At 38.6% G+C, this 27,774-nt stretch overlaps 1 protein-coding gene across 9 annotated transcripts in view; it reads left to right on the top strand.

Moving 5' to 3' along the window:
* LOC112570012 overlaps positions 1–27,463 on the top strand; it is a 30,405-nt gene extending 2,942 nt beyond the window's left edge. For 5 of the 9 annotated variants that reach the window (XM_025248176.1, XM_025248178.1, XM_025248177.1 and 2 more), the window contains 15 exons: positions 204–3,918; positions 4,536–4,659; positions 5,346–5,387; positions 5,964–6,205; positions 7,116–7,199; positions 7,490–7,545; positions 7,728–7,787; positions 8,126–8,229; positions 9,218–9,310; positions 10,459–10,590; positions 10,792–10,904; positions 12,246–12,356; positions 12,526–12,654; positions 13,087–13,194; positions 13,552–14,242. In XM_025248176.1, the coding sequence (XP_025103961.1) occupies positions 3,883–3,918; positions 4,536–4,659; positions 5,346–5,387; positions 5,964–6,205; positions 7,116–7,199; positions 7,490–7,545; positions 7,728–7,787; positions 8,126–8,229; positions 9,218–9,310; positions 10,459–10,590; positions 10,792–10,904; positions 12,246–12,356; positions 12,526–12,654; positions 13,087–13,194; positions 13,552–13,599 (1,482 nt within the window). In that variant the 5' untranslated portion in view covers positions 204–3,882 and the 3' untranslated portion in view covers positions 13,600–14,242. Of the gene's footprint in view, positions 1–203; positions 3,919–4,535; positions 4,660–5,345; positions 5,388–5,963; positions 6,206–7,115; positions 7,200–7,489; positions 7,546–7,727; positions 7,788–8,125; positions 8,230–9,217; positions 9,311–10,458; positions 10,591–10,791; positions 10,905–12,245; positions 12,357–12,525; positions 12,655–13,086; positions 13,195–13,551; positions 14,244–21,952 lie in introns of those variants that run through there. The other 4 variants (XR_003100568.1, XR_003100569.1, XM_025248173.1 and 1 more) reach the window with 4 other exon arrangements.
* The last annotated feature ends 311 nt before the right edge of the window (positions 27,464–27,774 follow it).

The raw sequence follows: 27,774 nt of genomic DNA, 5'->3' as shown, positions 1-27,774 counted from the left end.
AACTTGTTGAAATATAAATTATACATTGAATGGATTAAAAAATGATTTTTTCTTGTAAGATTTCTTTGATGCATCTTTATTTTAGTTTGTTGAAGACGATTTGTGCATCATCTTCCTCATAAAATAACTGTAGCAGGTCTTCGAAAACACCTTGTTTAGTACTATCTAAATGCATTGAAATCACTGTAATCAATTTTTTTCAGGTCAACACTTCTGCGGTTATGATTCATGAGAATGGCCACTGCACACAAAAGAAGAAAGAAAAAACTGTGAAACCTCCTACTTTTACAATTAGTGGATGTTTTGAACCTTATCCTTTAAAAGAGCTTATTTCTGCAAGAACAGTTCTTATCAAAACTATCCAAGGTAACCAAGGTAACATTTGGGGACCATTGAAAGAAAGGCTTGGAATATTTCCTGATGGGCGTAGAAGAACTTGTACAGAACAGTCTGTAAATTGGCTTCCTCAGCCAGTTCCCTTTGAAAAGTGGTGCTGCCCAATCGTTGTTCAGTCAGTTTATAGAGGCGATGGAACTAGTCTCCAAAACTTTGATGTACTCTCTGATAAGCTGTCATCCTCAGGTACGGCAAGGAAGGTTTTTCCAAGTCATAACATTTCAGACAAACCAGCAACACATAGAGTTCTTTACAAAAGAAAAATGTCTTTGAATTTGATTGGTGATGGTAGTGGTATTCCAGACAAAAGTACTTTGCATGCTGGATCAGATTTTGATCAGCAGATATCAAAAAAGAATTATTCCAGAACAATGCCTAACAGTGCAGAAACTGCTAGTGCTGTTAATCATTCTGAAACTGCATTGGCTGTTGACAAACAATCACAAGGGAAGAATTTGGTGGCACCATTAAAAAAAAAATCTGCTTCTGCACAACTTAAAAGGTATAAGCAAAGACAACGAAGAATTAAAAAAAGACAAGAACGTGAAAACAGGACAAAAAGTATTCAGAATTCAACCTAATGCTTTGAATGGAACACAAAGGGTCATTGGTAAAAACTGTTAACATTTGTGCATACTCCTGTGTAAATATGTATATTCTTTGTGTGCAAGTCTTTCAATATAGATTAGAGTCTAAGAAACTTGGTATTGAATTGACATTCATCTTTCCCCCCCCCCCCCATCTCTCACCCCTCCCCCAATTTTTGTTCATTACACAGTTTCTTCCCGTCTGCTGCTTTCGATAAACATTTAAAAAAAATGTATTGCACCAATTACACGAAATACAAAGAGAGCTGCTTAGTGTTCATTAGTATGATTGCCATCATTCTGACCAAATTTTGCGTCAGTTTCGATCGCAGATGACGTATGGGAAATAAACAGTTATACCCTGCTCACCTCGCCAACTGTTTCATGAAACGATGAAAATCGATCTTCGTAATTACAAAAATACCACAACTCGAATGTTCTATCCTTTGCCATAACATCCTTGAACAAACTAGCAACACTAATAATAAGCACATTTATAAAGCGCTTTTCACCAACAATGGGGCTCAAAGCGCTTTACAGTAATGAGTGCACTTGTATAGTGTGATTCCCAGTCAAAAAGACAAGCTTACTGCACAGAAAGATCAAATAACAATCCAATAAAGAAAACTTGCAATCTGTGAGGGAGATGTCAGAATTTTCTCTCACGTTAACCTGCGTGAAGCCCCTGGACCTGACAACGTGACAGACAAGGTACTCAAAGATTTCGAGTCAGGTGGTGTCTTTTCCAGCTTTCCTTTGACTCTCACAGTTTACCCGCGCACATCAACAATAATACCAGTGCCAAAGGAGCATAATGCTGCAGACTTGGAAGATTTTCGAACTGTGGCTCTCACGTCTGTTGTGGCTAAGTGTTTACAGAGAGTTGTGGGAAGTTTGATAACTACTGTGGCTGATCGCCTGGGTCTTCTGCAGTTTGCCAACAAGCAACGTAGGAGGGTGTCTGCTGCCACTATCACTCTTTTAGATGCTATCCTACAACACTTGAGCACCTCTGGCACTTATGTTCGGGTCCTGTTCACGGATTTTTTCAGCGCCTTCAACAGTCAAACCACACCTTTTCGTAAAGCGCCTATTAGACTTGGATGTCAACACAAGCCTAGCTCAGTGGATATGATCATTCCTGAAGGACCGACCACACAGGCACTACCCCTCTCTCCCCACAGATTCAAAGGACATATATGGGGTGCTGGAGACTGTTTACAGGTATCTTGTTGAGAGAATCCTCACCTTTAACATCGCCGCCTGATATATGGTCACATCCTCGTCAGAGACTAGGCAAGGCTGGCCAGAATCATCCACCAGGCAAAATTATTGGTATAGCACAGCTGCCACTTTCTGACTTGTACCTTCATGCAGCTAGAAAGATGGCATATCACCAAACACACCCTCTCCATACCAAATTTCAGCAGTTTCCCTCAAGCACGCGATACAGAGTGCCACGTGCGCAAGAAAACTGCCCACCAGATGTCCGTGCCAGCAGCCATCACCATCCTAAATAAAAGGCACAAGAATTAACTTGTAAGGAAAGCACAAGTGTCGTCGCCGGCGTTATGCGCAAGGCCTTGGGCGGTCGCCCCTGCTGACCACCACGTTAATTGCTAGTTTGAACCCAGCAAACACGCAAGATTGGGCCAAACTTGGGCCAATGTTAAAAGCTTGGCCGAATCTTGCGTGTTTATGGGAATGTGAAGCTTTGAATGAAGAGGAGATAAAGAGGTCGAAGGCAATTTTCACTGCCATTTGATTTTGTGAGGTGATAATAGGAAAGATTCTTTCGTTTCCGTCGTTTGTTGTGTTTACCCATGGTTCGATAGCATTGGGATAAAAATCATTTAAACGTTATCTGAATGGATAGTACACACCAAGTGGTTTCGCCATTATTTCTTTCTATGCACCATGCAGTTGGAACAGACGTGAGGCTGCATATGCGAGCTGAAATCGCAGCAAGCCAACAAACTTCCAGTTCTGTCATGCAACAAATATTGCTGATTGCTTATGTCAAAGCACGGACGTATATTTAGTTCGTGGTCAAAGCGCATTGAGCTTGCTGCCACGGAAGTGTTCTTATTTTACTGAAACTATAAATACTAAATTAAAGGTATTTTAACATTTTCCGTTTTTGAGAAAAGATGTACCAAAATACATGATCAGAAATAGATTACAGATAAATATGAAAGGTAAATGTTTTGAAAGGCTTGTTGAGTGTTCGAAAATTTCTTAGTTCTAGTAATTTTTATGTATATGAATCATTTTCTTTTGTCAGTGGCTCCGTTTGACAGATTGCACTTCTAGTGTTAGCAAATCGAGATAATGTTTGTCGTCTCATCATCACTATTTCTCGTCTTATGAAGTCTTTTGTTTCTAGTTTTTAATCTCCTTTAATCTTATTAGCTTCCCACTCCAGCAAGACATGCAAGGAAGATTTTTTTTAAAAAGTGTATGTCACGTGACGATCTGGTTTTATCGAGTAGTTTCTGCTCATCGTAAGCAGAAGCGAATTTCACAGATCTGCTAAACACATGAAATGGACCGTCAACTGGTATAAAATCTTTAAAATTATTTTAAATAGCTTTCGTAATTATGGAAATGTCATCAAAGGTATGCAGGGTGGTTATAAAAAGAAGTACGAAATCGAGCAAGATCGAGACAGTGATTGGACTGTTGCAGCAGACGACACCAGTAGATCTTTTGCATCATAAGGCTATGTAGGTAATATTAAGTTAGCCTTAAACAATGCATTTTTACAGTGATTAAAATTACTTTTAAAATATAGTTTAAATCTGTGCAAAGGAATCAAAATCTGCAAAATTACTGCATGATATTTGCAGCACACTTTGTTTCGACACGAGCTGGAGTGACCGCATGTAGAACATAAACAATGGAAGACATTACTCTGCCTGATATTTTGAAAGAGGTATGGAATAACCTGTTTTATTGCTGGTTTTTCTGTTAGTGGTGTAAATATATTTGCCACAGAAAGAGAGAGATAGGCAGGCAGACATACAGACAGACAATATATGCTGCATCGAGTCACATATCTTCTTTTTCCAATTAGTTTAATTGTGTGTTTCACCCATTTTACTCATTTAAGTTGATGTTAAGGTCGAAAACTGTTTTTTTTTTTTCTACCTGGAAAAGGAATTACCGTTGTTACCAGTCTTAAGGTTGACAACACTTCTCGACCCAAGGTTGTTGTTTTTGTTTTGTTTTTTTGTTTGTTTGTTTTGTGGAGAAGCGAAAAGAAGGGTGAAAATTATAGAACTAGAAATAATTACATATATTGTCACCGAAACTTTTTTCGGGCATCAGGATGGTCACATTCATCTTTCTCTGTTTATATATTGAATTATACATTGAAATGTGAAAACTGCTCAAAGAATTAGTATAGTCGTGTGCATGATGTTTTAATAATGCGTCTCCGTGTGTGTGTGTGTACACATGTGAGAGAGTGGATAAGGGAGGGTCGACGACGATATTTCTTATTGCAAAAAAAAAATGTATATGCGTTTTTTGTATTATTATTATTTGCAGTTGACGTCGTTGATCATGCTTCAGAATGAGAGATCGCAAACAGAAAAACAACATTATATCGGAGTGGGAATAACAGTTAGCGAAAGCATTCAAGAAGAAAATATGCACTTTTGTATTTTAAAAGGTGTGTCAAACGATCACTTATTACGGTAAAACGTGTAATTTTAAGTATTATGAAGTAAAGTATTTGAAATAAATTCATTTGAAGTAATTTATGAAATTAATTTTCTTGTTCTAATACGGACATTGACAAGACAAAGTATGTGTGTTGTTGACACGACAGTAGCGATTTAAAGAAAGCATTTAGAAGTACAGCTTGGTCTATAGAAAATATATGGCAGGGCAAAAGGATGGAGTGTAACAGATTATGTTTTAAATATTGAAGTTATTCCGGAACAGTGTCTTCAACCTCAAAAGCAGATTTTTCTAGGTTTGACGGACACAATTACTGTCGTTAAGGCACGATTTCTGCAGTATTAGAGTTTAATTTTTGACATGATCGATCACAAGCAAATGTAGTGTCTCAGATTTCGAACACCGCTTACTGAACATTTATAACAACTTTTACGGTTTGACCGCTTACATGCGTTTCAATCATGGTACAGTCATGTTGAACTTTTATTGAACCAAAACTCCCGTGCTTCCAGAGCTCGGTGAGGATTAATTCAGCTATCATTAGTGGCGATATCACAAATGCCAAAGCTTTGTTTAGAATCAAAGCTTAAATATACTTATACACAAGAATTTCAGTTGAAGCAGCAATAGTAAATTTTCAAGGATCTCTTGTAAGAATTTTTTTTTTTTTTTTAGTGTCAACCAGCTGCCTGCTTCCAGTTGTTGATCTTCTAAAAGGTAATGTCATTTATGTGGTGCTTTTTTGCTATGGACAGATTGTTTTCTTAAGAAAAGTACAACAAACTAAGATTTCATTTTCCAGAAGAACAAACCATCAAATGAGAAAAATTAACACTGTATGAAGACCATTCACTTTTCAAATCAAACAAATAAAACGTCTAAAGCTGTCGGAACCATCCAAATCATAATCGTACAGAAATCAAAATTTCACTTTTAATCAAGAGAAGAACCTGTGAACATTATTTTTAATTCGTTTTATTACACACTGCATAGATACGCCCAAGCTTACAAAATATATATGAAAATGCAATATTTAACGTCACACGAAAAAACACCACACATATACAAGGCAACAATCATCCAAGAGAACATTCATTAGCAAAAATAAAAAAAACAAACCATCAAACAGTGGTGCACATTCTTTTGATTAAAAGATTTTTTTTTAAAAGTCTTCACGAAAACTTTGAGACAAAATTAAAAAACCTGCTATTTTAATTAGTTTTAAATAGCGTTCGAAATTTTACTGAAAGGAAAACAAGCTGAAACTAGTTTCCGGATCGTTATACTTTTCAGATGGTTCAACAGTCAAACTGAATCAATTTGTTCTTGATATGCAACAAAAGAGCGACAAGAGCCACTTTTTTGCTGTTGTTAACACGCCATCGGACAGTAACGGGGTACACTTATCAGTCAGCTGTACGGTCATCAGACTGGAGGCTGTTCCCACCGGAGGTGTTGCTGTTATTTCCGAGCAAGGAGCTATCTCAGTTAAGGGAGCAAAAGAAGAATGTGAAGGCGTACACTTTCATCTAAGGGTCAGTATACTGTTGCCCTAACTGCGCTTGCAAACCAGTTTGCAACATTCTGGGACTGGCACTGAATCTTTTTGGTAAAATTTAAACAGATCACAGCATCGAAATCGTCCATATGCAATGTGTGTGTAGTTGTGGGGGGGGGGGGGGGGCAGCTAATAATAAAATGTGTTAAATAAGTGATATATGCAGGACTTCAAAATAATGTGCTTTCTCATGTAACGGTATATAAAGCTGTATTTATGACATGCAAATGAATATTGACCAACTACATCCAAATTTTCTTAACTGAAATTAAAAATTCTTGACTTAAATATATTTAACTACTGATACAATGAAAATTGGCAAAAATCTTCCACTTTCATATTTATGTGGTCCTGAAATCTAAAAAAAAAAAATGCACTTCTCTGTTTGAGGTGCCTTGTGTCAAGGGTAGTAAGTCTTTCACTTCCACGATGTGAAGGAGTGTCACGAGGGTCGTGACTCTCTCAGCTTATATTCTTTTATTGCTTCCAATTCCAACTCTCTTTCTGAAGCGTTTTCTTTCTTTATTCGTCCTTTCTTTCTTACTTTTTCTTCTTTCTCTTTCTTTTTCTTTCTTTCTTTCTTTCTTTTAATTCATGCAGAAGCATAAAGTGAATTTGTAGACACCGCAAGAAGAAGAAAAATGTGCTTATGTTTTTGCTCCTTAGCGAGCCAAAAATCTCTAAAACCTTTCTCATATTTTTTTTTAAAGCATCGAATATGCATGTTTTTTGTCTACGCTTTACTTTCACAAACATTTAGCATCTTTGTCATGCATATACATTTTTCTGCTCTACATCGATTTCTCAAAGTTTTTTTTTTTTGAAAATTAAACGCAGAAGTGTTTGTTTTCTTTCTTTTTCGATGATTCATCTTATGGTTATTTCAGCTGCATCGTGAGATGAGGATCATATTAGGAGAGGCCAAAACAATGCACGATTTTCTGCACAATTTGAGGTTCCTACAGCCATCTGTGAGTTGCATTCATAGAGATGGCGACCAATATAAATTTTCTTGTACATTTTAATAAATCATCTGCCCCTTCCTTCCCATGGTTGTCCGCCCACACGTCACACTCCTACTGTATCTGTCCCTAAGGAGAAATTCTTTTTCAAATTTTTATTCTCTTTGCGGGTTTGAAGACTAATGTTTTACGTGCGTATTTAATGCACACTTTCGGCAATTGTATATTAGTTTAGTCTGTCTCTGCTCACTACGTCCCTTACCTTTGTGCCCTTTTTGTCACAACTGTACTTTTTTCAGATGAAGCTTTCTTTTCTACTTCATTCTGGTGATCAGATTTGCAGAAATGAGTTCAGGTGAGAAAATTTATTAATTTCTATTCCAATATACTCAAGATTTTCCGTCAAATAAAAATGTCTTTAATAGTTACACGGCAAAACTGTACGGAAATTTATTCAAATATAAAAATGCCTGTGACTAGTTATGCACACTTAACTAATAGGTCTGAGTACAGAAGAAATGTGGACTGTTTTTACAGATATGAGCGCGTTGGTGAGATTAATGAGTTATCAGTGGTCACAGACCCAAGATACTACATGTAAGTAGGCTTTTATTATTACTGACTATCGTTCGCATACCCTTTGTTAGAATCTTACCTACAGTTTATATTTTGCGACTATGTTGGTTAATTCATACAGTTCGAGGGAGTCAGTATTGAAAAGACAGTCTAACTATGTGATACAGTTCGTCTAACACACGGGCAACGATTTAAACATAACTTTAAGCTATGTGTGCGTAGCCGCATATAAATGTTAGAAAAACGCCTCGGCAGATTGTGTATATTTCCCAGAGAATGTTGCGATAATATAACTTAAAATTTGAGTGAAACGTTTCTTAGATACTAGTCAGTTTCATTAACAGACCTTTTATCTCCAGAAAAGATGCGCCTGTGGACTCTAAAGTGTATCTTGGCATCGGAGAGACTCATTACCGTGAACGTCAAGCCCGAATCACGTGCCTAGCGTGTCACGCTGCTCGCGGTGGGAAAGGATACATCCCTGCCAAAGCAGGAGTCGTCTCAGTATCTTAGCACGTTCGCGTATATCGTATATCAGTTTAGAGAATCATCCAAACTCTCAGACACTTTTTGTATACGCCTTTCAGCTCACTTTTTCTCTCCTTCAAATTGGTTGTCTCTCCTTTCTCTCCCTCCTCTTTCATGTCTTCCTACATCTCTCTCTCCCACTCTCTCCGACATATCCGGTTCACACGGTTTATATAACCAGCCATAAACGCTACTTGTTCATCCGCAGAATTCTCCGTATTATCGGTGCAAGCTCTAGATAGTTTTGAGTTTTAAGTTTTGAGAGATGCACGACTAGAATTCTGTTTGGTTTTTTAATAGCGCAGATAACAAAACTAAATTGCAAGAACATCAAAGTATCGACCTTTTGGTCAGCAATAAAGGTCTGCGTCAGTGTCGCTTTCCTTATTGCCCGTAGTAGCTTGTGCAAGAAATTCACATCTCCTCATGAATTTCACGCTAGAATTTTATTTGTGAATAATGCCTGCAGGCCTGCCTGCCAGTCTGTCTGTCCTTCGTATCCAACGATGCGTTTACGAACAAGCATACGCGCTCACAGGATAGAATGTATCGATTGTTTCCTGAACTGCAGCAGGCCACATATAACTCATCTGACATGCCTTGAACAAAATCTCTTCTCCCCTATCGCAGGCAGATATGTTTCTTGCAACGAGTATCCTTATCCACAGAAGCATGAAGCTTGGAAACCAGCTGAGAGCCCTTACATTAGAGTGATTGATTAGATTGATTAGATTGTTGGCTATGCCTCATGTCTACTTGAAACTAATATTCTTCCTCTCATGAGATGTCAGTTCATTTTAGATTCAAGAGGCCTAAGTCTGTGCATTGCATCATTTGTTACTTGTTCACGTGAAGACTTGCTTCTTTCTTGACGATTCTGCATGCACAAGCTTACGGTTCACGTGGTGTTCCCTTCACATCAGAACTCGACGACTGGGACCGCTGCCTGTCCAAGGTTCAGTGGCAGACGTTTGGTCTTGATGCTGCAGCCACAGATGTTCCTGCTAGCGGAAGATGTTTGTAACTCAGATAAGAATCTTCTATGTTCTCCAGCAACCTTTCTATTTATCTGCACGAAGACACGTTGGTCGTATTTTAAATTTTGTTTCTTTCCAGTCGTGCAAACCTATGCTTCCCCTTTGCTATACTAATAACAGTTTTAAAGTTTCATTAAATAATGAGAAAAAGTGAAATTTACACTGCACGGAAAATCTCAGTTAATAAAAAAATCGATCTGCAAATTCCTATCATTTAAATGTGGTTCGTTTAACAGGATTTTTACTTTTTGTATCTAACATGTCTTTGACCAAGGTTTGTTTTAACACTCTATTAAACAGGAAGAGTTACCTTCATAATGCAGGAAAATGAAGTCTTCTCACGACTGACATTCCCAGACCTATAATACTGTCGAGTTTCTCGTCTATCCTATACGCGAGCTTCGTGCAAAGCAGTCGTTTGGCCCTGATCCACCCAGTATAACTATTATCAAGACAGTGTTTACCAGAGTGTAGACTAAAGAAGTAGTGGAAGACAGCGGTTAGCGGAGTAGTTTGTTCGTCCTTCCTTGGAGAAGAACCGTCCACTCACTTATTATCTATAAATGAAGAAGATAAAGATGTCTGTTAACAAAAGCCTGTAGAAGACACTATTCTTCACTTTAAGATAGTAAGATGATCCACCAGAGTGATAACCTTGAACAAACGAAGTGTCAATAATGTTTTCGAGAAATAAATTTTTAAAACAAAGACCGACTGTATGCATTATTAGTTGATAGTAGTAGATTCACTATATCCTCCAGTTCTCTAAACCTTCGTAAAAGTTAAAGCTGGGTATTTGAGGAGTGGGGAGTACTTACATGCTAGACTCGTTCAAGAAAAAGAGAATGGCGACAACGAGGGAATAATTTTAGCTTGACTGGGTCCTAAATAAATGGGTAGCTGCATTCTCTCAGTTTACTAGACACTTGCCAACTTCTGTTTAGGGATATCGATGGTGGTATGGTGTGGTGGTTCGTGCAGGCTTAATGGTGATTGTTTGCAGTGATATTTTGTAATGATTTTTTTAGCGAGAAAGCTATTCAGGACCTTAATTGTATTTCAAAGCTATCTGCCTTTATTTTATAACATCATTTAGATTCATCTCATATGTTTTCATTCACCGTCAGGTGCAATGGATGGTATCTGTAAACTCTCATTGAAAAACGCCGCTCTCTTGCCGGAGTGGGCGAGGTCCGGTGAATTTGTGTTGCGACTAAATTTTATCTTCTCTTGGCCAGATGACGTGAATGCAGAGAAAGGTATGTTGATGTGAGGAAGTATTAAAACAAAAGCTATCTAAAAGCAAAACAAAACCCACCGTAGCTCTCCCCTTTTTGAATAATATTTGATGTATGGATTTATTTGACGCTATGATGTTTAATTAATAGGGACTAAAATATGTGTCTCTTTTGGAATAAACAGGTGATCGAAATGTATAAAGTGTACTTGCAATTTTACAGAAACACAGTTGTGGATGAAGCAACAGTACCGAGATAACCTTTCGAACTTGTCGGAGACTGCGACAAAAGCACTGAAACATTTGTACCTGAAATTCCCACAAGAAAACAAAGAGGTAATGTTTGGTGACACTGCCAGTACATTATCCCAAACGGTGTTAGAGACTTGCAGCAAATATATGGACATACTGCGACAGCAGTTTTGTGGAAGAGTTCAGCTGTACCGTCGAGTTAATCAAATTGCTTCTCGTTGAAAAGTTCAAGTGGACGTGGCATGTTCTACACTGGCTAGGATTTTTTTTAAAAAGGAAAATAGTTTTAGATAGGCAGATCGAAAGGACTGCTTAAAATTGGAGCTGATCAGAGGAGACCATCGCAAAGCACGATGCAGGTAGCTCTTGACCAGGCCTGCATGCTGCTTTAAGAGACACTAATTGACACTTACTTTCTCTCAATCAGGTGACATCGAGCACATGCAGTGTTCGCCCCACAACATTGCTCTTTTCCCTCCGCATCACAGAAACTCTCCCACCCTCTACCCTACTGCCATTATCTTTCCCAGTGTGATCAATGCCTCAGGAAAATGCGCATTGTGCTTGAGCCCTACCTCAGCACATTTTACTTCGTCTTCGGCTTTAATATCTGACTCAGAAACAAATAGAGGGTGTTATTATCATTTTATTGAGAAAAGTATGATGCAGACGTAAATACATATTGTCCTCTGGATATTACTATTTTTTACATACGTATATTAGGTTAAGAGTCAATTAGAAAAATCTTTGGAACAGATAATCTGGTAGAACTTCAGTGTTAACGTCAGTGATTCTCTTAGATGCGATATTTCTGTCTAATGGTCACAGAATTATTTGATCCATCTTGTGTGGTCATTTCAGTACGTTGATAGTCGAGCTGGCATCGGATATGGTTGTTGTTAGACGCTGCGAGAGATTGAGGTCGGCATAGGGCGAGAGTTTGGTCTGATGCTTCGCAAGCAATGCGGCTATGACAGACCACGCGCAGAGCAAGATTTTTTCCACGCCGGATGCTTTTATATGCATATTATCTAGCCTGCTATCGTAATAGAAATCAGCGGAGCTTACTGTTTCACGACAGGAAGCCATTACCGCAGTGTACTTACAGTCCCTTGAGCATACTGTTAATTTCACAGCATTCACCATGAAATGAACGTCAGCAACTGGCATCATCTCATATCACATTTTTTTCAACTGCAAAGCATCAAGTCCAGTATTAACAGCATTATACACTTGCCCTTTGAGTGTGTGTGTGTAATCTTATTAAGTGGAGAATTGTATTATTCTTCTGGATGAACGGTTATTTTGTGAATTCTAGTCGTTATTTTTAAATAAAGTTTTTATTTGTTTGTTTGATATTATTAAATTTGTTGGAAAAGGATAAATTCTTAGTGCTTTGACCTATCCTCTTTTCATTCTTCACAGGCTAAGCGTGTGCATGAAATATTTCTCCCCATGGTTGCTGAGTCAATAGCGAGCATTTACAGAAGAAGTGTCAATGCCACTTTTAGGGAGGCAGTCGAGGATTGCTTAGAGGTAAGCAAGACGAGAAATCGGCTTTCCCCAAAGCAGTATAGCTCTTACACTTTAATGTCTATTAAAGCTTATCTGGTAGTGATAGATGTTTAAAGTTGCAAAATTTACGATAGCGTGTAAGTATTGAGACCTGAAAATAAAATGTTTCTCACTTGTTGTTCAACACTAGGCTGGAGGCGGTTTAGCTTTGGAGGCACGCTTAAGGGATTCTTTGGTGAAAATGATGGACAGAGGACCTTGTAAACCAACACGGGAGAGTATTAATGAGCTACAACAAAGCACACGGTTGTTTTCACAGGTAATCATCTTTTTTCTTTTGTCGATAGAGACGCTTGAGATGTCCAACAACACTCCAACGTTGCGTTTTCTTAGACATCTGGGACTTGTCATTTCTAAAAAATCCAACTCAAAACGCATCTGTCGATCTATACGAGATGTTGGTGTTATGTAAAAAAGGGAAATGAAACGGGTTCAAATATACATGCTGAAATAGATGATTGTATGAGATTCACTCCCTGTATTAGAAATTGGAGATGAAACACCAGCACGCCATACAGCAACGGAATAGTGTGGCTATAACATTTTTGTCGTTCTTTCTTATAAGCCTCGTTACACTCTGTCTCTGGTCCACAGCATCGGCTAATGATGTTTTCTAGGCGACATTAATTCCAGTCTATTGTTTGCTACACGTCGCCTTAGAAAACTAACCTGGTGCATGTGTGTCTTTCAGCTGCCTGACATCGTTGATGTGTGGGACGACAATGTTGGTGAAACGTTTGGTCAAATACCAGAAAATCATCCAAACGAACATTCATCCGTCGACGAAGAAGCTGCATTGGTAATGGACAGAGCTATAATTTAGCAATGGCAGTTTGAAGTTTAATAGTTCAAAGACATTTTATATAAACTAGTTTATATAACCATAAAAGAAATAGTCATAGATACAGGCATGCCCTCGTAGAAGACAAGAACAGTGCTTTGATGCTAAGCGGAAGTAATTCATATGAAATAGCAGACGTCTTCATTCAGGATGAATGACCGCTAAATGCATTTATGTTAGGGAAGTTCATGAAGATAATGGAGCAGTAGCATTACCTCGCTAGCAATACTTTCCACACTGTTTTAGAAGGGTTGTGTGCATTTTATAGCCAATGCAGATTTTACACCATTTTCCTTTCGTTTGCTGATTACGTAGGACGAGGATTCCTGGTTTGCTGAAATGGAAATGGATCTGGCCGATTAAGATGTTTGTCGAATCGGATAAAGCTTCGCTCTCTGTTCGTTGACATAATATTTGGAGAGGCGAGTATGAGCATGGCTCCATAACTACTAACTCTATATTAGAGGTAACGTTTGAAACATCGCCTGATTCTGTGAAACATCGCTGTGACCTTTACAACAACATTTCTCGTATTGTTTAGGGTGGCGCGCTGTTTCTGGATATCGATAACAGTCGACATGTGACCTTTAATCAATGCAGTAACGCTCAGAATTACGCAGTCAATAACTTGGTTGCAGCGGTGAAAAGGTGCGAAAAACAAGGAACATTTTCTGGTACAAAATTTTTAACCGAGCAAAGTAACCTCTGTGCATATTCTGGACATCGTGTACTGTGAAAGAGATTGGACATTTATTTTAAAAGTTTCTTAGCAGCATCAGGCGTTCGTTCTTTAAATCGACATAAAAGTAGAGAGATGCACACGTTCTACATTTTACACAGTTTGCGGTTGTTCGTTAAAGCCTCGTTATTTTGTCTTCTCACAATTTACGTACGTCTTATGTTCTGTGGTGCTTTAAGAAGATTCTGTGTGCTTTCTAAGCTCTGTTAACATGAGTTTTCAGTTTAGGTAATGAACAGATACGTTAAATCATGATAAAAATGTAGCTTTCTTATTTTTGCGCGCAAATGCCTTTGACACCGTTTAGGGGTTTTGTTGTTGTTGTTGTTGTTGTTGTTGGGGTTGGGGTTTTTGTTGGTGTACGAGACATGCAAGGACTCATTGCACCAAACGTACAGGTGACTACACATACATTTAGTCATGTTGGGACATATAGAGCGATGTCCCCTTGTTTAACAGTCTGAATTAGGAGCTCTCCCTGTGTTTTTCTGTTTTGTGTATGACCTGTTCTGGTTTTATCGTCACCTGCTTGTGAATCTACGTCTATGTTCTTCTGTGGGCTGGATTTTCTGTACCTTTCTGCATTTTTCCTTATGGAATGGGCAGATGAGATCGAAATTTTTGTTGCCTGATAGTCTCCAAATCTCGCCACTTCCTTCGCGGTCTGTGATTTGTCCCATTCACTTCTACAATTTTTGTGCATCCAGAAAGTGCTTCGTAAACGCTTGTCTACAGGATATAATGGTTCGGTTTTGCTTCAACTTCTTTACTTGATGAAACGATTGTACAAGAAAAGATTATAATTATTTAAATCCATAGTCTGACGTCATTGATCTCCCTTTTGCTACCTAGTTGAACACGTCTTTTTTCACGATGGCTTGATCTTCTTTCTGCCTTCTTTCTGAAAGAAAACTGGCTATCGCTACATTGTGTACTGTTGACATCACGTGAGTTCCAGTGTCGCAATAATGAGACGGTACGTTACTCATACATGAAATCTATCTGTTTGACAACATATCCTGTCATTGTTTTCTTACACATCTTTATCTCGGGTTTGTGTGATGCAATTGTTAATTGCAGAAACAATGGTTTCCTTCCCTTGGAGCTGATTGGTTTAATCGAGGAGTTTGTGCGCTCATTATGTTTTTTTAATAAGTAGGTGAAAAACTTAAAGTTTGGAACTTTGCGTCATATTTGTTGGAAATGAATCCTCATGATATGCGTCTGCCCATGTATTTTAATCGGCGGCGCGTCTAGCAGCAAGAATTTTTAAAAAAATCTCTTGGCGAACATGATTGGGGCTATGGTGAAACGGAGGTAATTGTAAAGAGTCGTGATGTCAGGAAGACACATTGATTTTTTTTCAAGCTATCACCAGCGATGCATACTGTTGGACAGATAGGCGACAGCTGTTCTAATCAGTACGGTGTTGATTGCATAGACGTTTCTTTCATTTTGTGTCCAAGATAATGGATGGAACACCATTTTCACACTTCTTTTTGGTGTCAGTATAAGGAGGCTCCGGAAACCCCATAACCTCATGGTTAGCGCGCCCAGTGTTTGGAATATGTCTCGGGGTTGGAGTTTGCTGGAATTTATGTCAACATTCTCGATTGTTCAAGACCACTCCTCTTCCAAAGCCCATTATGGAGACAATCAGTGGTCTTATTACCAAAATTAGAGCTGCTCACACATAAATGAAAATAGTCATTTATTACACATTTCAAACATTGTTTTGAGAAATGAGTTTTTGTTCAGATGAACATCTTCTATATTAGATAGGGTTTTTTTTGTTATTATTATTTTCAGATCTTCATATAAAACATTCTATCCATTTCTTGGAGCGCATAGGGAAACATGTGTCGACCATCTTGATGGAAATATTCACATTTATGTTAGCAGGTTTATTATGGCTAAAAGAGTGAAAGAGCATTCAAGCTAAAAGTTAATGGCGAGTTATCAGAATATGTGGCTGTCATTAGTTGGGTACAAAATTGCCTTGTGAATTAAAATAATTTTTGTAGGAGAGCACCACCGAGATCATTAAAGGCTTCACCACTGAAAGAGCTGTGAGCATGCGAGCATTCATATGCTAATAATGAATTTCCCAATCATCGATTATACTTTTGAGACGTTGCAGGGTAAAACCAATGAGAACTGATAATTTTACACTCGGGCTAGGTATGACAAGACGGTGGGGGTAATAATGGTAGTGGTGTTAAGAAGTAAAGAACGTTTTACTGCAAAACTAACTAAAGAAGTAGCGAAATCAGTTACAACATGGAAAGCACCCGTTCAATTGAAGCAAACAATAAAACATACCAAAAATTAAAGTATAAGCAAAACTTAACTGAATCACGCGTAGGTACTCCCACCCACATACCCACCTTTGTACAGGAAAAAAAACAAACAAACAAACACATTGACTCGGACTCACAGATGACAAACACTGAGTATACATGGTATTCTTTTCATACGTTGACAATAAATTTGTCATCAGAACACATTTGTAGAAAGTTTGTTTTTATTGAGTGGTAAAATTCACGAATTTCTTCGATGTTTGCTGCTTAATCTCAAGTTAGTGACTTCTATATTTGACTCATTTAGAAGTGATAGATACCATGCCTTGATGACTCGGTTAAATGATTAAAAACAGGATAGCATTATGGTCTTTTCCGTGTTCTATGTTTCTTGTTATTCGGTTCTGATGGTTTCCTTCTGGAAATGCAGAATAAAAAAGTTATTTGCGGCTACGTTTCCGTGCCAAATAACAGACTCTCTTCTTCTTTTTCTTCTTCTTCAGATGTCACGGCTTTTTAAAGAAAAACATTTCTAATAGGATGACCTAACCTAAGCTAACGCCTCATGAACATCTGATTTTAATCACCTAGCAACGAATCATCTGGCCTTTTGTCGTGGCGCAGTTGTACATGCAAGCGTGGGCGTCCATACCTGACGTGAAATGAGGCTCGCACGCGCGACACAGATGCTGGCATACGCGCGAGAGCGTGGATACGGGGGAGAAAGATAGTCGGTAGGGAGTATAGGCCCATCCGGCTTTCTCCTCATCGCTGCCTTTGAACGCGGGGCTTGGATCCAGTTCCTTTATGTTCACAGCCATTCCTGTGTTTCCGAATCTCTTGTTTCCTTTGCTTACTAGACCCTGCGTGGCCCCATCAAAGCCGAAGAAGTAAGGCTTGCATGAAAGGTCGATGCTGGTACCTTCCGAGGTGGCACAATCGTCCACGCAACGCTGTCCGTTGAAGATCTCCTTGCCCCACGTGGTCACACAGTTAAAACACTCGTACATGCAAGACTTGTACAGCTCCAGCGAATGGGCTATCGCCACGTTGGTCTGCAGTACCAGCAACGCGAGCAGACTGACCGACAGCTTCATGATGTTGTCTTCCCTTGAAGTTATCAAATATTGTTTTGCTTGAGGTCTTAACGCGAATGGTTCTCTTGTGCTCTATACTAATCCTTTAGTGTTCTCTCCTTTTTTGTGTTCTTAGCTATGCAGTCAGCAGTATATTTCTTATGATTTGTTTGAGAACTATCAAGGAATGACTATCAGACTGTTTCTGGCTTTGAGAAATGATCTTTTTTACGTTGGTTTCAGTAATTGCCTCCTTTATCGTCAGAACGTGCTCAAGAGAGAAAGTTCTTCCTTAGCTTTCCTCTTTTGGGTAGACTTCCTTCGTTGGAGCAATGGTCTCAAGAGCTCTGCAACATTCATAGAGAACAAATTGTTAGTCACTAATAAATCATTAAGTATTCATATCTCTAGATCATTGCAGGCATCGCTGCACATTTTCTAGCCAGTCGGAGCTCACGTGTAACCTTTTCATGATCCATTTCATCTGCATGAAATAGTTAATCATCTGAGAAGTTCTTACTAATCTGTTCAAATTGTCCTTTGACCTGTATGTGGTGCTTCAGGGGTGTTCCAGAACTATAAAATAATTATGCAGCACATTGCTGTGGCCAGCAGAAAATAAAAAAAAAAATTTTAAGCATAAACGTTTTTCAAGATAAATACAACCCAAAGACTTTATTTAATGTCGTCATCACAAAAGCATTTTCTCAATGAGATATTAATAAATACCGCTGGTGTAAAGTCCTTATTTTCGAGAATCAATAACAAAATATCTTTTATTATCCATCCAGTGTACTATATTGTTATCAAACATCTTAGGTAAGTATCAGTATTGTGACAAAGCATCCTGGTATACCAGATGTGAAAATCGATTCTAACTGGAAAGAAAGAAAATCGTGCCTTGCTTGGCACAACGCAACATCTCTGTTGTGTAAAGCATGGCGTATGCTAATGCAAAACAGAAACATGGGAGTATGGGTTAAAAAAGCCGCTGGCATAAGCTTTTCTCCAAAGCTACGACTGTTCGATGATACTCTCTTTTTCGTTTGCATTTGGTATTTTGGACCCCATGTCCAAGCTACTGCATCCGAAAGCAAATCCGTATGTTTGCAAGATATATGGGGCTTCGCCTGTTTTTCATTTTCTTTTTCCCTTTTCTGTTGAAAGTGTCCCCCCCCCCTTTTATTTTTTATTAATTTCATTGTTTTGGCAAAGGAATAGATTCCTTCTGTTAAAGACATAAATATTTCGATATGCGTTCCAGCGAAATATATTTTTCTTGAACAGAATGCTCATTCAGCTATATGCAAAAATAGGAAAAAATAGTTTGTCACAGGTACTACATATATATATATATGTTCTTTTGTATGTAGCGACAAATTAAAAGAACTCAAATGAACCTTTTAATTTGCCACTTAATTACATACCAATGGCAATTTTTCAAACTGATTTTATTAATTTCACGATTTGGTTACTAGTGAAGTGTGCTTATCACAGTTCATTTCACGAAGCATCATTAAAAACTCATAGAAAGAGCATCGCCAATTTGTGACAGAAGCATTCATTTCCTTTTTACCCGAACTTCCTAAGGATATGAATCGCGAATTTTATGAAAGGGACTCCGAGGAGAGCTATTCTACTGCGTTATATGCTATTATAATTTCCTTTTGATATTATACTTTTCTCATAAAGTCCCTTTTGTGAGCTTTTGAAAGATTGATGAAGCATACGTATGCTTCGTGCCAATGGAAGTAAAATCCTGAGAGCCAACAAAGCTGTTGCCACTAAAGAAACTTGCGAAGTCAATAGCCCCGTCATTCAACTGGCTACTCGCATCATCACACAGCAGCCACTGTGCATCATTTCCACAAATGTGATTGCAGTGTTTTGACTCCATATGTGACTTTCAGCTTTTCTAGCATATAGTAATGTTTAATACATGCGTATTAAAAGAATTAATAGAAAGACTTTTTCAAGATGATTTTATACGTTAAACGACCAAAACAGCATTGGCGGAATGATTTGGTCATTTTCACGACCGCGGAGTCTAAGATTGGAGAACTCGAAATTAAAACAAGAATGTATCACCGATGAAGGTGAACATAATAATATCAGTCCTTTCTAACCAAAACATAAAAGATCACTGTACGTAATTAAAACCGGGATTTTGTACTGCACGACCTGCTAGTCTCTCAGAAATCGCATTCAGGGGAATAGTACTTTCTGTCTACAAACTGCTTTTTAAGGTCAAAATTATTGAATTATTATTATTTCTTTTATTTTTCTTTTTTCTTTTTGCTGTTTTGAAAAAAAATTCATTCTATTCCAGATTTGAGGCATTATTTTGATTATTTTTCTTTTAATTTATTACAAACAGTTATAAAACTGCCACCACATTTAACCTGACTCCATCAAACAATTTTCTTGTCTGCTTAGAAGAAATAACTTCGGTGATAATGACATAATTACACTCTTCTGAGAATTCATCGATTTTTCTCTCAAAGACTAAAACTAGTCTTAATGCTCAACCACCCGATACTTTCTATCTGGCGATCATTACGCAAATGGCATCCCTCAATTAGGCAGGTGATTTTCCTCGCACACATTTTCTGCGAAGGCAACCTGATAATGGACGGAGATCAAAATCTTCAAACAATTTCTGCTGTTTATTTTTGGGTGTAGAACTCCTGGTGCTGGTTATTAAATATTGTGATTAATACATATGAACTGCTAAATGTAGCTGTGCAGATCGTTCATCATAAATAATGTATTTTTCGGACATTTCGAAATTAGGCATCAGATGTAAACCCGAAATAACAATTAGGATGTAAAACTTTTTTCGAGACAATGGTTAATCGGCGTGTGTGCGTCTGTGTCTGTGTATGTGTATTTATTTACGAACGTGCGTGCGTGCGTGCGTGCGTGCGTGCGTGCGAGGGAAAGGGAGGGAGAAAGAGCGTACTCGAGTGAAGTCAACGCTTCCATCTCTTAAGGCATGCGTGGAGAAGAGATAATGACATTTTACAAAGAGTTTGTTTTATGTAAGGTTCGGGAGAAACGAGTAGCTGAAATGTGCACCAGAAAATAAGAATGATTAGATTGTTTCGATATCCGTACAAATGTGCGTAACACTTGTTCCCATTTGATGAGATTTCCCTAGATTGCATACTTTCATCTCACTGATTTCTTTCGTCCATTTTCTCGGTCATGCCTGGTTAATTGCTGTTCACTTTCCTACATGCCTGACATAGGCCACCATGAAATCCTTTTTTACACATGCTTTTTAAACTCAAATGTGGCAAAGTTAACTGAATATTTAGATGGATACATGTCTGAGTAACAAGAAATTCACGCCAAGTACCCGCTCCGTGGCTATAATTTTAAACAGTTTGTTATGCGCAAACTATGCACTTCAAATCATCGAGACTTCATAACGTGTAAGTGTGCATGAATACTTCGGGATGGTTAAGAACATATTCTTGCTTTTGACACTAAATATTTATTCCAAATAACTCTGTACTGTTATCACTATTTGGATTATTTATTACTGCTTGCAGACTGTTACAGTCCAATAAACATAACCAAAGACGGATGATAAAAGTCGATGTCGACAGTATGTGTGTTTTGGGAGGGGATTAAGTTCGTAAACCCCTTCGGGATAATTGAATAAACTATCTTGACTCTCATTAAAAATACACGCTGAACAGGAAATTACGATTCCAGACACGTATTTCAGAAAAAAAGCGAAATATGATAATAGCAACTTACTACTTAATAAGAGTTTCTATGAAAGATTAGGCGCTGATAGGGCCTTGAAGGTCTTCCAGACTATGAAAAAAAGAAGTGAGTGGGGAGAGGCTGCTTTCTATGAGAATCTGATGCGCTGAGATGTTTGCCGAGCAAACACGCCTACGTGTGCACCAATGGAAAGCTATTATACACAGTGTTTAAAAGGATCAGGCGTGCCAAGCCGCCTTTTGTGAGCTGGGTATAACTCATAAGACACCAATCAAAAGATGCTGTTTGCACACATCCTGCAACTAAGACGTGGGATGAAGTCCAGCGTTACTGCCTCATAATGTGGCCGTTAGCTGTTTGTCACGGGTGTGCCTGTCTAACGATGTCTATTTGTTACTTTTGTCTTGAAGAGATGGTGAATACAAGAAGTCCTTGTACCATTATACCTACTTTTATTTGCGTCGTGAAGAGTTCTAAAGAGGTTAATTTTTCTGTTTACGAGTCTTGTTACTTTCCTGCCCTTTGTTCAGAGCTGCGCTTCTCTGGACTTTATTCACCGTTGACTTGGAATAAAAATATAATTCCTTTTCTACTTCTTTGTCTAATAAGATAAAAGATGGTAGGAATGTTGTAGAGTACTCTGGCAGTTAAAAGTGCGTTTTGAAATACCAGTTGATTATTGTCTTTAATTTCCATCATCATATTTCGTTAAATATTGTTCTTCAAGTAGAATAATAATCATAACATCACTGCTTCATACACGCCAACAACTGCGAATCTAAACAATAAAACAACATTTATCGAGAATAAATGTCTTGATGAATTATATCTTAATTGGCACATTTATTCCATGTATACAATAGGTTTTCAGACATAAAGTGTTCCGACTTGCCTCTGATGGAAGAAAAGTCTGCTGTCCGCTGTGACGTCACTCGAGTGCCTGTGTCCACGTGCTGACAGTATGGTAAGAAGTGTGAGCCCTCCAGCAGCTGCGTGTCTTCCTGTTGCCAGTCTCGCGCGCTGGCATCAAGGTCCTGGAATAAATACCAGCGGCGGTTTTTGCACGGGCGACGTGGTAATGACACCAAGACAATGCTGGCGGGCGGACGTGCAGCGCACGGCAAGCGGGTGATCGGTCCTGCCGTCAAAGAATTCATGTTCGCGCCATCGAACACCTGGGACACACAAGAAAACGTATAGAGAGTTCATACAGAATTAAGAATAATTTTTAATGTAACAAAAGTATTACTTGTGTGTACGCGGCGCCACGAACCTTACCTGCCGAAGATAATCATAGGCGATGCCCTCCCCTCAAAAACGAAAAAACAACCCTGAATTATCCTCATTAACCAGTTCATTAAACCCAGTTTATTAACGGAATACAGTTCCACGACCAACTAACCTTTGTCCAGTCTGCTTAGCTTCATTCCTTTCTGTTCAATGGGGTCGTACTCGATGCATCTGACCAAGCGCGTGTAGTTGAGTATTACATTTTTACCTTTCTAATAGCTGAAAAATTTACCATACTCGACTAAGCCATACAAAGACATCTAAAAGTGTCCAAAATTCAAATCATGTTCAGATTCGTCAATCATTTTATTTATTTATTAGAACATGCTCGTGCTAAATTTACTTTCACTAAGTTATTTCCGGTTATGTATATTTTGTGCAGTTGCAACAATACTTCTGCTGCAAAGCTTTGCCTCTTAAAATTTTGTAGTATGTAGACAAACAGAAGAAACTCGGACAACTTTTGTCGTTCCAAACATATTTGGATCGGTTCTTTGTATGGGGGTTTAAAAAATAATTGCAGTGAGCAGGGCTGTATAACAGTTCCGTCACAACCATCTGTGGCCATTCATCTTACCTTAAGAAAACATAAAAATGCACTTGTAATGTGAGGGAATAATCCTCACACTATGCCCTTTGAAAGTGTGTCCTTCCCTGTTTTGTACGTCATAACGGCTGTAATATATTCGGTGTTCAGAGGAAGCATGCTACATAAAGATTATTAAAACATTCTCCACATTGATCCATGAGAATTATAACCCATCCTACAGAATTCTGAGATATTTATTTTATCTCTGAAAGTATCGCTGAAGTTGATGAGAAAATTCTATATCTCTTGAATTCAAGACCACTTTGCGTTGCTGATCCTCTTCATATTTACTAGCATTGATATTTGGACAGGTTCCTTAATACGTCGACAGCTGAGCTAACATTTCATACCGTGAGTGTTTCTATCTAGGAGAAAAAGAGACAAAAAAAGAGACTGGCTTGTATCAAGGGAGGGTTCATTCGTGGAAGAGCGTTGTCAGATAAGAGCGTCTGAGACAGCTACTCTTGCCTTAATCATGTCTAGCAAATCGAGATCTTTGAGGATGGTAGGTTAGTCACTGTTTCTCATGTGGGAAATAACATTAAAAGACTTGGCTTCCTCTCTTGACAGGACAGCTAGGTCTCGTAGCCAGGACCAACGCCCGAGAGAGAGAGAGACCAGCACCCATGTGGTCCGTTCCACCCCGACACTTTCCAGTCGTGGAATCAGACTGTAATCGCTGTCGATCCCACCTCTCTCTCAAACTCTTTTATGTCTCCCTCTCTTCCTCTTGTTGTATCCATCCCTGTCTGTGAGAGCATCAATGCCTGCGTGTTAAAGAGCTCTGAATTGATGGAGATTTCGTACTTTTCTAGCCGGTCCTAACAACGAACATTGGATCCGATTTTAAAGGCGGCTTACATTTCTCAGCCCGTGTGATATAGAAAAGTGTTTAATTCCTTTACAATAGATAACACTATCCCTTTCCGCGTCTGCTACCTTAGTGCAATCCTTTTAAAATGACTGGGATGGGCTCGATGCCAGAACTGAGTGAACATACCCTTACGATTTCGAGATACGTCTACTTTATTTTTGTTTTGTTTTTTTCGGACTGGTAAACCTTCACGGGAGAAAAAAGATTGATGCCTGGCTATCTGAAACGAGCGCCAAGTGCAAAATGGACATGGGTCATAACGATCTGTCTGACGCCGGCAACATCTTTTAACCTTTCGCTGGGCACTCTATCAGAGTTAGCCCGCCCTATGACTTCGTCATCAAATCAACAAAGAGCGGTACAATCAGAACTTGCAATTTATTTTCGCAGGAGAGCTTTGTGCTCGCGAGAGAAAGTCTTATCACGAACTTGTATTACTGGACTGCTGGCAGACGATTTTTTTTTCCAGTTAACTACTAAAACGAGGCAGGAGTGTACAAAGCTTCCGGTTTAGTTACATTGTTTAGGCTCGCCGAGACTAGCAGCGGAGAACTTCGCCTAATATCACGTGTGTAAAACTGTGAATGCCATCAGCTTGTTAGGGCAGCTCAGTACATTTCTGCCTGTATGGCATTCACTAAAAAGGATAAAGAAAGATTAAAAAGACAATGAAAAAGAAAGGATACATTATGGAAGATACACTATACGTTAAAAATCCCAAATCCCATCAACAGATCGGAAACAGCCTTATTGATGACTAGGAACCACAATCGAGTTCTTCTGAAGTACACATAGGGTACCAGGAAGCAAAAGCGGGGAAAATGTCGGATGTAAATAAAACCAGCACCGGCTTCCATTGCAAGCTTGTTCAGGTTTCACATTTCCTTTTGCTTTTCTATTTTCAATTCAGCGTCCACACACTTCTGTTCTATTTCTAATTGCCTGTCACCCAAACAGAATTATATGTTTTAGAATGATTCATAATATTCATGATTATTATTCTTTTCATTGTAAAACATGATTTTCACTTCCCTACACCCCCACGTGCAGACAATGTTAGGGGAATATTTTTAATTATTGAAACACATATGAAACATCCTTTATACTCGGCACATTGTCGTGCCTATTGCGTGCCTCTCCAATTTCCCCAGGCCAATAATGTCCTGCATTTATGATATTTCCGGCTAATGTGTTATACCAGTGCCAAAGAAGCTGAATGCTACAAACTTGAAAGATTTTCGACCTCTGGCTCTCACGTCTGTTGTGATAAGTGTTTACAGAGAGTTGGGGGAAGTTTGATAACTTCCACTGTGGATGATCACCTGGATACCTGCAGTTTGCTTACAAACCAGGTAGAGGGGTGTCTGATGCCACTCTCACTCACTCTTTTAGATGCTTTACTACAACACTTGGACACCTCTGGCACCTATTCGGTCCTGTTCATAGATTTTTCCAGCGCCTTCAACACCTTCCAGGTACACCTTCTTGTAAAGCGCCTAGTAGACTTGGATGTCAACACCGGCCTAGCTCTGTAGATATGATCATTCCTGAAGGACCGACCACACAGGGTGGGTCTCCACCAACAGACACTGTATATTCTGGATCGTCTGAAAGGGTAAATCTGTGAATGGATGAAACGCTTTTGTCAGACGAGCAGATCGTCAACTCAGGTACCCCTCAGGGATGTGAGCAAAAGAAATATATCTGTCCTGGACCTCCTAGGACAGACAATAAAGTTTGATTTGATTGGATCGTGTTTCATATTTAAATGCAAAATTTATTTTACGCGCGCAAAATCGTTGCTTCAAACTCCGCTAGCTTGCGGCAAGTGCACTGGTGGCCTTAGTTTCAAGCTCAATTTTGTAATTTGAAGGCGAGGAAGGATGAACCAATAATTTTTTATGGAAACTCATTTGCCTGTGTACGCATTTCATGTTCTTTGGCACACAACTGACACGGTAATGATTCATTTTTTAGTGTAAATAATGGGATCAGGGGAACAGAAGAGTCAATCAACATTGTTTGCAATCTTATTTTCTTCATCAGCTTGTCGCCATTCTTCCGTCCTGCTCACTGCTTTCCGCCAAGTGATGTGCAGAAAAATGAAATCGATTTAATTTGAACGATTTCACAACAGAAACATTTAAATGACACTTAAATCCTTTAAAAAGTATCAGCTCACGCGTGAATAAGATTATGCAGATTAGCTAAGACAAGTAAGTCGACGGCTTGAATACTTGTCTCATCCACAGGTAGAGGGGGACACGTAAAGATATTTAATCAAAACATTTGGAACCAAAAATACCTTCTCTGTCTTCTCAACCTCATACATGCTTTTCTTCAGAACTCTTGTATTTGCTAGTTTGCTGTAAGAGTATTATGACATATCCATTTGCTAACAAGGAGTATGTGTAAGTGAAAGGAATGTGGTTATTTTGGTTTTGATAAATTTGAGCGTTAGTAAAAATCCATCTTCTTTCAAGTTGGTAAGAAATGGCTTTTTGAACATACTTCTTTTGTAGAAACCTCTCATGTAGGGCAGAGTACTGTTTCGCCCAATCCTAAATTCTTCATTCCCGCACTTTTTTCTCATGATGTTATCTGTTTGCTGACGCTTACATTTTCTGTATAGTTGACTTTCGGTTCGTTTATTGTCTTTCGATGCTCGTATTCTTTCGGGAAATGCGCTTTACAAATGATTTATTTTTTATGATAATTATGATTGTTATTGTTACTATTGTGTTGAAAAATATGTGCGGGCAAAAATAAAAAAAGAATTGAATGAGACTGACAGACAGTTCACCCTGTCCCCCGCACACGTTCACCCACCTGCATACCTACAAAAGCACACACACACACAAACACAGATGACTGGATGAATGGATATGGAGTAACCGTAAGCTGGACGGACGGATGAAATTTTTATGTTCTTTTAAGGTCTAGTGGCGTGCAACTATGTTTCTGATGATTAGGTAAAATTCAAGATGCTATTTCTCCAAATTTGGGTGAATACTTCTGTTTAAAAGAGGCGAACAACACAGATGTCAGCATTGTACATTGATACGACATCAAGTCCTGGCTCAGGGACAATGTGTTAATGTGTATCTGCACAGTGATATCATGATTTTGACTGCTTTTGCGAATGGTAATGTTTGTAAACACGTATCTCAAATCCGAACAAGGGATATTTACGAAGATTTTGAGACAAAGGTAGCTTTTACTGAGGTTTATCTAGTCATTAGAACAAGTTTCAACCCATTAGAACTTTAACCACTTAAGTTTACACACCTCCACTGCAACAGAGGGAAAATGCGCTGTGCACGTAAATGAAAGTAAACAATCCTGTTCACTGACATTGCAAGTAGGGGGCGTGATTGATGTTTGTCATAATTCAAATTGTTAAATCGACCACACTCTGTGTGAACAAAAATATAAAATAAAATCAGATTCTCACCAAGGGACCAAGTGTGAGTGCTGGTTAATTTAATCCCGAGCGAAACCTCTTGGGCATCACTATTATATTTTTTCTTAAAAGGAACATCCATGGTCTTGTTTATCATGAAGATTGTTAAGAAATATGTCAACAACAAAAACAAATTATCATAGTTCCCGCGTACTTTCCATCTAAACTTACTGAATAAAGTAAAGATCCAAGGAAGACACGATATCTTTTATTAATCTTTGTTCCCCAGTCATGTCACCTATATCTTTGAAACGATTATTTCTACTCTTTCGATCAAGAACACGGTGTCGATGCGCGTGAATTCAATAAATAAAACATTTTAAGATATTACATTACCAATAATATTACATGGGTGTTTCATAGACGTGTGTGTGTGTTGAAACAAACAACCTCTCCGCCCACACACACTCAACACTTTCATCCCAATGCGCAAATGTTTCCCAGTGTGGGATATTCCCGAAATGCCACT

The sequence above is a fragment of the Pomacea canaliculata genome, linkage group LG8 (assembly GCF_003073045.1).
Source record: "Pomacea canaliculata isolate SZHN2017 linkage group LG8, ASM307304v1, whole genome shotgun sequence".
Lineage (NCBI taxonomy): Eukaryota > Metazoa > Mollusca > Gastropoda > Architaenioglossa > Ampullariidae > Pomacea > Pomacea canaliculata.
Note: the sequence above shows the minus strand (reverse complement) of the source record. Positions and strands in the feature narration are given on the sequence as shown.